Raw genomic sequence first — 12,668 nt, 5'->3', positions numbered from 1 at the left:
TATCACTTGCTAACATTTGATTATTTTCCACTCACTCCTCAACCCAATGGTTTTTGTTCTTATCATGCGATTGCAATTGTTGTATGCTAAGTACCCTCTCCTAAATTCTAAACTCCAAGCTTAAGCCCAGCCTAAATGTCTGAACTCGGTTAAGTTTTCGGTGATACCTCCTTCTGAACTTATATTCTTTGGTGTGGCTCTGGTATTCTTTGGGTGTAGTGCTCTTAAAGAACTCAGCACATGTTTTTGTATGTCATCTTAAAATCAGAGCAGAGTGGTGCTTGAGGTTTCATTACTCATTATTCAGTTTTACCAATGGTTCAGTTATTGATAATAACTGACAGTAATGTAAAATTTCAGTATAAGAAAATAATTTGGATCAGGGAAAAGATATTGGAATCAGGAGACCTGAGCTCTAATGCTAGCTTGCACCTTTACTGTACAAGAGGAAATTGTGCAACTTTCCTGAGGCATATCATTATATGAATTGCAGTATATTCTGAATCGTATAAATGAAAACAGATTCTAAAAATGGGGTAAAAAAAAAAAGCAACATTACCTACCATAGACTTTATATGGGTACAAAAATCAAAAATGGTTGGAACAGCATCCATTTTAAGTCGTCGAGTTTGTCCTGTTAGGTCAAAACAGGAAGCTTCAAAGTGCTTTGAACAAAGAAAAGTATGTTTTCCTGGCACAAAATTTTTGCGCCTAACCAGGCGAACCCATTCTTTTCTTCTTTTAGGATCCAAAGGAAACCTTTAAAACAAAACAAAACAAAACAAAACAAAACAAAAAAGACAACTCAGACAACTCAAATTCTAACTATCACACTTCTGGTTGTACCTAAATGATTAAAATAAATTTTAAGAGGTGTTGATTTAAAAGTAACTTCTATTTACACATAAAAATTTAAATTCTCAATATCCTGACACTGGAACAGAAACTAATTCATGCTAAGTTTTATAAGTTGTAAAATAAATAAATTACTATGATTTGAGTGGTTTATTTTTCAGGGTTTTAAAAAGAGATCTTTCTTCCTTGCCTAGTTCTTAACATGGGTAGTAAAATATAAGATTAAGCTGATCCAGATCAAGTTTACATAGACCCATAAGCTGGAGTAACTTCATAATGCTTTGATCTGCTGCTGATATATACAGAGTCAAGACAAATCAGATATCTACAGGTCAAATTTTATCAAGGAAAGCCTAGACAAATTCTGGTATTCCTTCCTCTGTGTTCTTTCACTGTTTTGTAATTTTTCCATTTGAATAAATTTCCACTGAAATAAAAGTAGATTATAAATTCCTTGAGGACAGGGATTATTTTATCATTTCATCTATTTATCTTTAAAATTTAGCACGGTGCCTTGCAAACAATAAGGACTCAACAAAATTCTTAATATGGTACAAACGATACATACTAATAATTCACTGCATTACTTCCATGTAAGCTGCATATTTAAAAAAATGAACTCTTAAGTTATTGTAATACAGTAGAAAGCATAATTATTACAAAAAGTAAAATGCTGCTGATTTTATGTTTTTCCTTTCATATTTATTTCAAATCCAAAATATAAAATATACTAATATGTACTCAGTTAAAGAGAAAAATGGACTGTCTAAAAATTCTAGTGGTAACTGTGTTGACTGACTTGGAACCATAAGAATCAACACATGTAACAAGCTTGAGTTTAACTCTTTCTCAGTTTGATTATCTTATCCTTTAAGTATTAATTATGAACTGAGTAGTGTTTAAAAAGAACCATTAATGTTAGATCATATGACATAGAAGCCCCAGCTGAAGCCTTCACTAGGTCTTTATCAGATATATAGATTTGCTTGTATTACCAGCAGTAGAGGCACAAAGAGATGAAAGCATAGATTTACTGGTAAACACCCTCCCATCACCCGTCCGTATCCCCAAACCCCAAACATACTGATCTGAAGATAATAACATTTGTATGTCACTCTACAGATCATGTGTTTTCATGTTTTTTTCTACTTCATTAGAAATATCTGGTGGAGAATTTATCTACTCTGCCTAGCCCTCACCTCTTAATAATAATGTACTCTCATTTCAAAGATCTCTGTTCCAGTATTTAATGGTTTGGAAATGTTTCCTTTGGCCTAAGCTAAAAATCAAGCTTTAGTTTATAAGCATTAAACTTATTCTCAACTGTTTGTTGGGGCCTCAATAAAGACTCAGAATAAGTAAATACTATCATTATATTATATGTATAAGACTCTTCAGATTTATGAACACTTTCAGATATCATTAACCTTTTCTAAGTTCTTTTTAAAACTAGCTCCCTAATTATGAAATACCTCAAACTGAACCTTAACTTGACCAAATTTTATTTCCTTAGTTAAGACTCAGTTTAGGAATCTCATTTTCCCAAAGAAGTTTTTCAGGATCAGAAGACAAAGGTTAGACATTCCTGTTATACAGAACTAACATCACTGTATTCTAGTTGCTTACTTATCTATCTCCACCACTAGATTTTAAGTTTCTCCTGGTTATGAGCTATGTTTTTCACTACTTTATCCTGTTAAGTAAGCACTCAATAAACTTTCCTGAGTGAATCAATGAAGGGGGGGGGCGTTGTTAGTTTAGCATTACTAAATAATCTTTAGTTATCTGTGTTAGAATAATAATCAACAATTTTATATGTAGTTTTGGATAATGCTTTTTATAGCATCAGCCTTAATCATGTTTTCTATGTGTTTGAATTTTTCTCAGCATATTCAAAGGGTGGTAGATGTAGCCCATAAGCTGAATTTAAGTAATAATAAATCATCTTGTAACTATTAAAAAATTAACATGGTGGTAACGTATATATTTTTGTCTATACAATAATAGAACTAGACTTCTAGAAACATTGGATGTTTTGGAAATACCACTCGATATTTTAAACAATGCTATTTTGCTTGAGTCTTTAATAAGTGACCACATGCCTCCTATATTCCAAGCACTGTCCTAGGCACTGAAGACATAGTGGTAAACAAAACACATTGATCTACTTTCATGGTATATACCTTCTTTCCATAAGGGTTTACTGTAATGGGGAAGATAGAGAATTGAATAGCTTGATGCAGTAGAAAACAGTGGTTGAAACACATTGTCTCTGGAATCAAACCAAGTTGCCAATTCTGGCTCCTTCACATAATAGCTAAGTGACTTTAGGCAAATTATTTAACCTTTTTAGGCCTTTTATCTGTAAAGGTACCAAGGGTGGTTCTAGGGATTAGATAAGACAATGTGAGTAAACGTTTAGCCCAGGGCATAGTAGATAGTAAATATGAAATAAATGCTACTTGTTATTGTAAAAGTAATTATAAGTATCATGAATACTATAAAAGGGTAAGTACGAGGTCACATGGAAACATGAAACTGGAAGAACTAATTTTCTCAGGAAGCCTTAGGGTAGTAGGAATTAGCTAAGGGAATTAGAGTGGGAGTACTGAAGATTTTGAGTATTTTAGGGACAGGGAAGAGTGTTATGACATGAAATGATGCTGGAGGGCCTTCTAAGAGTAATTTTGAACTTAATCCAAAATGGCATTAGTAAGCCTTTAAAAAGCCTAATTTTGAGAGCTGATTGTTAACAAAATGTTTCAACTGGCTGTTAAAGACAGCCATTATTAAAAAACAATGCAAAATTGCAATAAAAACAAAGGTAATAAATACTAAAACCTCTTTACCTCCTAATTATTTTAGCATTACCTATACCCTTAAGGTTGTACCTATTGTATCTGTGTGGTATAAATGTTATATATAATGTGGTGCTGCACATTTCTTTCCAACTCCATGATCAGTGATGTCATATTGATAGCTTGAAATCAGCCGTGATGAGTCTTTATATCAGAGAAACTGGGAAAATATTACAAATCAGGGCTATTCCCTACCCTGGAGACCAGGGAAAAACTGAGACTTGTCCTATAGGTCTGAATCTCATTAGAGAGATTTGGACTGGGGATACTTGGGAGGCATCAAGTAAATGTTACCTGAGACCACAGAAAGACTTGAAATCTTTTTAAGAGTGTCAGGGGACAAGGAGAGGATCTAGCAGAGGAGACTGAAGATAGGCTGAAGAAGTAAGATGAAGACCACCAAATTAGTGTCAAATAATTCAAAAGTAGATAGTATTTGAAAGAGGAATGTAGGAGTGATGACTCATGTTAGTAATTGCTGTTTCAGAAGATTACTGAGGATACTTACACAGGGGTGGGTAAGAAGAATGGAGAGTCAAGTTTAGGCAACATAAATTGTACTTGGGAATAAAGGAATCTACCAATGTTCTAGGAGAGGAGTTAATATTGTTTGTATTTAGGAAATAAAAATGTATTTTTATAAGTAATTTAAGACCTAAATTTCTGAGGTTACACAAGACGTTAATTTCATAGGAGGCAAATGGTCAAATGTGGAAAGGAGGTATGCATACTGTACTACTGTTCATCTCTTAAACATTCAATATTATTGGTGCCTTGACTCCTCCTTTTCCCTCATCTTCTAATTCAAATTACCAAATATAGTAGCTTCTCCTCAAACATTTTTCAAATCTGTCTACTTTTTTCCATCCCTACTGTCAGTACCACTCCAATCTAGGCCACTGGGTACTCATCCTTGTTTTACTACAGGTTCTCAACTTTTTTCTCTATCAGCTCTCACTTTTTCTTCTCTAGTGATGGTTGGTGCTAGCAATGAAGTACATTGTTTAGTTCACATGACACTGTAGCAGAACTTCCCTGTGAAACAGTAGGTAAATTCTTTAAAAAGCTCCTTTCTCATCAAAATCTTTTGATGATGCTTGACCAGCACTTTAAATAACACTGTAATTCTCTACACTGCAGCCAGAGGGCCTTTTAATATGCACATCTAATCATGCCATTCTTTTAAAACCTTCTCTGGCTTCTCAAATACTAATTGTATAAAATAGGAAATTCTTAAAGGAGCATACAGGAACAAATCTGTTATTCTCTGATCTCATTTGAAATTTCACATCCTTCGAGAAGTGTTGACTTTCCAAGGCTAAGTGGTCTCCCTGAATGTCTCTTCCGTGGCACTTAACTGAAATTATTTATGTCTTTCTTTCTCAATACACTCTAAACTCCAGGAGTTTAAGAATTTTCTGGATCCCTAGCACAATGTTAGGCAAATAAGAACACGGTACACATTTGATGGATGTATGAATAAAGACTTCATTTGCATGAAATAGCTAAAAAACAGAAACATCACAAAGATTTTTTTAAGTGGCAACTTTTAATAAGGTGGTACATTTAGTTATAATGAAGTAGAGAAAAGGCCAAAGATATGTTTCTACATTCTAAGACCATATTAAGTTGTGAGGTATATAAAATCAGAACTGTTTGCACTAAACTTTTTTAATGCTTCTTTTCTTCAGCCACATGGCAGGCAGTTGCAGAGAACATAAACATTTACCAAGTACTTATATTTAATGTAGTGTTCAAAGTGCTTACAAGAGTTCTGATTTGACAGAACCGAAGAATTTTGATTGCTCTTCCAGCAAACGAAGGAAAAACAAAATCTAAATTCTTTTTATTACTCTGTTCTAATTAAAAAGCTTATCTTTCGCACTTTCATTTATATTGCTTAATTCAGTGATAATCAGTGATGACTCAATTCCTCCGCAGTTATTGTATGTGACTATTAGAAATCTAAATGCTTCCCATGTCAATTCAGCTAGTGAGAATCTCGTAATTTTAACGGGAACACAGTAGGATTTTAAGGTGATTGCCGACTTCAGTAGGAAGATCTCGCTTCCTCCTCTGGCGTCATTAATGTCAAGACCTGTCTAATACATGGGAGTGAAAGAATAAAAAAATGAAGGTATCCTCTGGTCACTTTTTCTATTAGGAGCAATCACCGTACAGAACTTGGATTTCTTTTATAAATAAATCTTCCCCGAAAAAAGAGAAAAATTGAGACAGATTTGAGATAACACACACAAAGGGTAAATAAAATGCTTCCCTACCACCACCCAAGTAAGGAAGTTATTAGAATTAGAACCCTACTTACTATTCCTTCCACACAAGCAATATTCAAGATCTAGCAGCTCGCGTTTACGTCTCACCCCCATTCCCTGCCCAGGTTACCTGTGGAAGCTGATGTTAATGTGCTTGTTGTAGGTAGTAGCACAGCCCGCCGCGGCGCAATTGGTCGGCATTTCCCTTTCCCCCTCATTCGGCGCTGTCTTAAGCCTGTTCTGAGGCGCTGGCTAACGCTTCCTTCGGGCGACTGGGCAAGTGAGGCAGGGGAAGGGCCCACCGAGTCGTGGCAGCGGGGTAGGGAGGTAGGGGTGTGTGTGTTTGGGTAGTGTCAACCTTCCCTTTTTCTTTATTAATATGGCGGACTTGAGCCAGCAGAGCTGACAGTCCTGGAGCTTCAGTCGCCTTCCTTTGCCTTCACCAACATGGCGGAAATAACTCGACTCCTCCCTGACACCTAAAAGGGACTGGGACTACTGCATCTCTTTGGCAGCCGTCCTCCGAGCAATTGAAAAGAGGTATTCCCCACCCCCTCCCACCATTACTAAGAAACTCTTTCCAGGCGGAGATTAAGAACACCGCCCACCCCACCACGCACCCAGATATCCCTATCCGGAGTCTGAGGTAGGTGTGAGCTGTGGAGTGGAGACAAATCTGAAGAGAGGGAAGAAAGACTACAGGTCCCGCCAACGATTGCGTTGTCTTGATGATTATCGCGGGAACTGGGAGCCGTGTTTCCTGCGTGGCGCAGGAAGTGACATCACGGGTAGAGCCACTTCCAGAGCCGCTTTCTCGCGAGGCGGAAGAGCCCGATCGCGGAGGAGCAAGGGGGCGCTAGGGAAGGGAACTGGGTTGCGACGGTCCGGCGAGAAAGAGCTGTGGTGCGGGGAAGTTGGGGAGCAGAGCCTGCTAGGTGTCCGAGTAGGGGAAGGCCGCACCGACCGGGTCCGTTAGAAAAGAGAATCGAGGAGGAAGGTAATTGTCGGGCGAATCCCGGACGGAGGGCTAAGGTTGTGAGAAGGTGCTGCTCTCGGGATGGCGACCGCAGACACTCCGGCCTCCAGTGGCCTCTCGCCCAAGGAAGAAGGGGAGCTAGAAGATGGGGAGATCAGCGACGACGATAATAACAGCCAGATACGGAGCCGGAGCAGCAGCAGCAGCAGTGGCGGCGGGCTGTTACCGTATCCGCGGCGAAGGCCTCCTCACCCGGCCCGGGGCGGTGGATCCGGCGGCGGAGGCGGTGGCTCCTCTTCGTCGTCGTCCTCTTCTCAGCAGCAGCTGAGGAATTTCTCACGCTCACGGCACACGTCGGAGCGGGGCCACCTCAGGGGACACAGCAGCTACCGACCCAAAGAGCCCTTCCGGTCTCATCCGCCCTCCGTGCGGATGCCTTCGAGCTCACTGTCCGAAAGCAGCCCCCGGCCGTCCTTCTGGGAACGGAGCCACATCGCCTTGGACCGTTTCCGCTTTCGAGGCAGGCCTTACCGGGGTGGGAGTCGCTGGAGTCGGGGGCGTGGAGGGGGTGAGCGAGGAGGCAAGCCGGGGGGCAGACCACCTCTGGGAGGAGGAGCGGGATCCGGATTCAGCAGCAGTCAGAGCTGGCGTGAGCCCTCCCCACCTCGGAAGAGTTGTATCCTTAACGTGGCGGTCTGCCCTGGGTGTGTCGCATACTAAAGTTCCCTTTAGCGTCATTACTAGGTCTGAGATGAGTAACTTTTCTGAACCATCAGAACCGCTTTTTTTGTCACTGTCAATTTAAAGTAAGTTGTTTCTTGGTGATCCGTGTGTGTCACGTTGTAGTTTTTTTTTTTTTTTTTTTAAAGACTGCTTTATTGGGTGTGTTGCTTTTTAACATTAACGGATCGTGGTTTGGGGCCAAGCTAGTGCAATCTTAAGTGTAAAATCAGGTTTATAATAGTTCATCAGAAACCCAAATTTCATTAGCATTTGTTTTCGCTGGCACAGGAACCTTGTATATGAGGTTGACTTGGATTGTTGGAGAAAAAAATACAGTTACAAACAGTTTGGGGAATACTGTTGCTTATATTGCACTTCGATATTGAAAATTAAGAAGTTTAATTTTGTATAATAATACTGTTTTTACTTGTGTGTTTTTTTTAAACCTTGTTTTAGTCTTACATTTTGTGCCTTTTAAAGTGGAAAATAAAGAGACCCGGTATCTTCCCCAACTGTATTAGTTCAGAGCTTTTAAATTCCTATATCTCTTTGGAAAACCTTACCTCTTTAACTTCTCTATTTTTTACGTTCAGTTTTGGGGTATTTTATAACTCTTAGTGTTGACAAATGTGGGCTAGAGAGAGAATAAACTTAATGGCATTTTAATTTTAATATACTGGAAGCTATAGGGTATATGGGAGGGCGGAGATTATAGAGAGGTTGAGAATGAAAATAGCAAAATATCAGATTTTTGTTCCCTCTAACTTTATGCTTAGTTATCTTTAACATTCCTGAGTTTACTCAGGATTTATACTGAGTCGATCATCTATCTGAAGGTTTGCTGTTTTATAATGGGTTTGTAGAACTATGTCTTGATTTATTTCATGATAACTGCATAAAAATAGTTTAAGGAGCATTTTTATTACTGGTTGTAATTTCTGTCGTGTAATGACTTAATATATTTATTATGTGTGAAACTTATGTATAATGACATTTGTTTGGAAGACAATTAACATTATTTTTATGGAATACTTAGAGCCATATGGTTTTTTTCAGATTGTCAAGATATGAAGGCAAGAAATATAGGTTTAGGTAAGAAGTAGCAGCTTCTGTTGCTAATGCCCTGAAAAAAACTTAACTTCTGCACCAAAAGTTGGGTTAGGAGCATTCCAGGAGTGTTTCAGAGAAAATCATGTAGGTATTTAACTTTTTAAAAGACAGGATGTTCTTTAAAGAATTTAGAAAACCTCTTTCTGCCCAAGATATATTTTTAACTGAGAATTTGATATTAATTAATTCTGAATCTAAAAACAGAAGGTATTTAAAAGCACATATATATAAGAATAGGAAAGATGAAACTTGTAATTTATGTTGGACGGACAAATGGAAATACAGTTTATGTAAAAAGTTCAAATCGAGGTACATAAAAAGTATGTGAGCTCAGTTTTTTCTTAATTCTGTATTAGAGAAAGGAGTGATGAATGGACTTGCCTGCCTTTCTGTCCATTCATTCAATACCAATTTGGTCTCTGCCATATATCTTTATTAATTCAATTTATATGTTTTTATTAATAAAAAGGCATATGATGTTGTGAAAAAGAGTGCGGGAAGATATCCAGTCTGATTTCTGTAGTAACTTATCAGAAATGAGCTGTCTTCCTGTTTTTCTTTTCACAGATGCTGCACTTAAGAAAAGGATGCTTGTTTTGATCCTCTGCTCATTGTTTTTCTCGTGAAGTATCGTTAATCCATCCTAGAGGTGGTATTCTTTATAAGAATTTGTGAAAGAAAACATAGTTCGTGGCCACTTTTGTGTAATGTGAGCAAACAAAATTTATAATACAAAATTTTAATTCAAATACCTTTAATATCAGAGTTGTACTCAGTTTAATTCATATTTTTATTGTTGATTATAATGACTTTTTTTTTTTTTTTAACAAATGTTACATTAAGAAAAAGGGTTATTCTGTGACTCATTTCCATAATCCTGAAGTGAGGTAGCATGAATACAAGTGGTTTTTTCCCACTTCTTTCTCTGTAATGATTAAGGTATACTAGATGTAGCTTTCAAGAAACAGTAAATCAGACTCTATTGCACTACTTATTTTTATTCTCATTTTTAATTTTTGTTAGGGATAGATACTTAGTTAATCTTAGCATATGTCTCCTTTGGATGACTACTGTTTCAAACTTTCAAATCTGTTGAGAGCAAAAATAACAGGCCACTGTTTCTTATCAGTAGAAAGTCATTGTTTGCACCTGCAGTTATATTCACTAGAATCTTTTTTTCAAACTAAGTGTCAGTTAGAAATTGCATCTAGATCAGCTTAAAATTAAATCTTTTAAGTGCTGGTTTCATCCTAGCTGTCCTGTATAGACTATAGGATTTCATTTAGCCTTGAAGGAGATTAGTCAGTTACAGTCCTAACAATTACTTTTCCTTATTTTTCTGTCCTTATTTCTTGTTAGTTTATTGAATCTTTTCCCTTTACAAATGTTTCCACGGTCCTTTTTTTTTTTAATTCGGTTGTATCTTTAGATAGCTCTGTTGAAAAGCGAGATGTAAATGCAGATAATTACCAGAATTTATGTACAAATACATAATGATGGGGTGGAGGAGCAAGTAATTCTCTGGCTTCACAGAAGAGGTGAATTTGAATTTGAATTAATTTGAAGAACAGAAAAAAGTGAGATTGGAAAGGAAGTACTGGTCAAATCATGAAGGCATTAATATGCCATTATAAAGATTTGGACTCTATTCTTAATGAGATTTTAAAAAGGGAAAAGATCTGATGGGATTTGTATTCTAGAATAGCAGTATGGGGGATGGCTTGTGTGTGAGAGAGAGAGCCCCAAATGCCTATTACCAGGCCAGACTTCTCTATTTTGGTACGTAAAACTATGGGAGTGCATTAGAACACTCAGAGGAAGACGCTTAGAAGAGTTCACTGGAGAGCACCTTTATTGCAGGAGTTGGAGACAAGGGAGTCATGAAGACTTAAAGGAGAAAAAAAAGGGAAACAAGGGGAGAGTATAGTTATGGAAGCCAAGAGAGAAGTGGTTTATCGTGTCCAGTGCTACAGAGAGGTCAAATAAAAAATAAGATTTGAAAACGTGAATAAACTCAGCAGAAGCCAGATTCCATTTGGTGGAAGAGTAATGAGAAACGAGTAGTGAGAAACTAGCATTCTTTCAAGAAACTTGGCTCTGAAGAGGAGAGATCAGAAAACCAGAGCTTTACTGGAACAGTTTTGCTACAGAACTGCTAAGGTTTTCAGTTGTAATGCTCGTTTAATTTCTAAAATATTTGGTGGTGCTTCCGGTTCTTGAATTGGTCATTGGAGAAGTTTACAGTCTTTTCAGGTTGCTTGTCTTGTACGTTACTAAACAAAAGAAACATTTGGGAACTGTAATGTTTTGTCCTAGCTACAAATGATCTATAAATGACATTGTATTTAAATTACACAAAGTACTTGTCTTTTTCTTGTTAATTTTTAGGAGAAGTGAGGTGTAACTGTTCTTATACCTATGAATTATTTTGAATAAAAGTTATAGTTTGGAACTATGTAGCCATTTGCAGGAAAGAAGTTATGTTATGTATATCACTATGTTAGAAAAGAAAAATAGCAAAAGTGATTGGTTTAGATGTCCTTTAGAGGAAAATTAGAAGATACATTTTGAATACTATATAAAAGTTTATTTTTTTATTGTATAACTACCTTCATTGTCTTGTGTATATGCTAGATGTTAGTATACTTGAGCTCTAAGATTGTTATGTATTAGGTTTTTAAGCAAATATTTCTTATTAAATTAGTGTTAATTATTATTTATCAGTTTTTATTTTTATCTTTATTTTTTTTTTAATTGGAGACAAGAAGACACTAAGTAAAAAGAAGAAACGTTTCCTCCTGATTATATGAAGTGTAAATTATCCACATCTGTAACAAATCAGTCTCTCCCCTCTTCCTTTAGAAAAGAATCTTTAACATCCCGCTCATTATGGGCTTTCCTGATACCTACGGAAGAAAGGATGTTGTAACCTAACTAGGTGCAATACCTGTGGATACTACGGGTAATAACTGACACTAGTGATTTTGTAAGTGGACTATTTATGTGGATATTGGTTAAATTTGAAATATGGGCACATAATGAAATTGGGCATTAGCAGCACATATTAAATGGAATTTAGTAATTTAAAAATATCACTTCATCTTTCTTGAAAAACAAAGGGAAACAGTTCATCTATAACTTAATGTATTTTTGTTAAATAAACTGGAAATTTTTGGAAACTGGTTTCCTTAATATGCTGTTCAGCCAAAAGTTTTGGAAGATCTCCATCAAGAAAAAATTATTCATCAAAAAGCGAAAACTGTGGGGAAGAAACTTTTGAAGATTTACTTTTGAAGTATAAGCAAATACAGTTGGAACTAGAGTACATCAATAAAGATGAAAAACTAGCTTTGAGTAGCAAAGAAGAGAATGTGCAGGAAGATCCTAAAACATTGAACTTTGAGGACCAAACCAGCACTGATAATGTCAGTATTACAAAAGACTCAAGTAAAGAAGTTGCTCCTGAGGAGAAAACACAGGTCAAAACTTTTCAGGCATTTGAATTAAAACCACTCAGGCAAAAATTAACTTTACCAGGAGATAAGAACCGGTTGAAAAAGGTTAAAGATGGAACGAAACAGCTTTCTCTGAAATCTGACACTACTGAATCTAGTCAAGGTAATGGAATTAAACATTTTAATTAGTAATAAGAGTCGTCTTTAAAGAACTACTTGTTTTGGTAGTGTGCTTCATTGAAGTGATTCTAATTTGTGAATTCTTTTTGCATTTTCTACATAGTCTGAATAATGATGTGTTGTTTCATTCTAATCTTTTTTTGGCCTTACATGTTGGTCAGAACTTATAGTACAGTTTTTAACATAAGTGATAGTGGGGCACTTTAGTTCCCGAACTTAAAGGGAATGCTTTTGACAT

At 36.6% G+C, this 12,668-nt stretch overlaps 2 protein-coding genes across 3 annotated transcripts in view; one reads left to right on the top strand and one right to left on the bottom strand.

The window, feature by feature from the left end:
* The window catches only part of THAP2 (THAP domain containing 2), an 11,860-nt gene extending 5,191 nt beyond the window's left edge, over positions 1–6,669 (bottom strand). Inside the window, exons 1-2 of the mRNA XM_006923749.3 lie at positions 6,117–6,669; positions 564–759 (exon numbers count right to left, since the gene is read on the bottom strand). Of these exons, the coding sequence (XP_006923811.2) occupies positions 564–759; positions 6,117–6,187 (267 nt within the window). The 5' untranslated portion in view covers positions 6,188–6,669. The remainder of the gene's footprint in view (positions 1–563; positions 760–6,116) is intronic.
* Positions 6,670–6,814: 145 nt separating this feature from the next.
* The window catches only part of ZFC3H1 (zinc finger C3H1-type containing), a 49,497-nt gene continuing 43,643 nt past the window's right edge, over positions 6,815–12,668 (top strand). Inside the window, exons 1-2 of one of the 2 annotated variants that reach the window (XM_006923748.3) lie at positions 6,815–7,638; positions 12,000–12,413. In XM_006923748.3, coding sequence (XP_006923810.1) covers positions 7,044–7,638; positions 12,000–12,413 — 1,009 coding nt within the window. In that variant the 5' untranslated portion in view covers positions 6,815–7,043. The remainder of the gene's footprint in view (positions 7,639–11,999; positions 12,414–12,668) is intronic. The other variant, XM_006923747.3, reaches the window with a different exon arrangement.

Source organism: Pteropus alecto, unplaced genomic scaffold (assembly GCF_000325575.1).
Source record: "Pteropus alecto unplaced genomic scaffold, ASM32557v1 scaffold76, whole genome shotgun sequence".
Taxonomy (NCBI): domain Eukaryota; kingdom Metazoa; phylum Chordata; class Mammalia; order Chiroptera; family Pteropodidae; genus Pteropus; species Pteropus alecto.
Note: the sequence above shows the minus strand (reverse complement) of the source record. Positions and strands in the feature narration are given on the sequence as shown.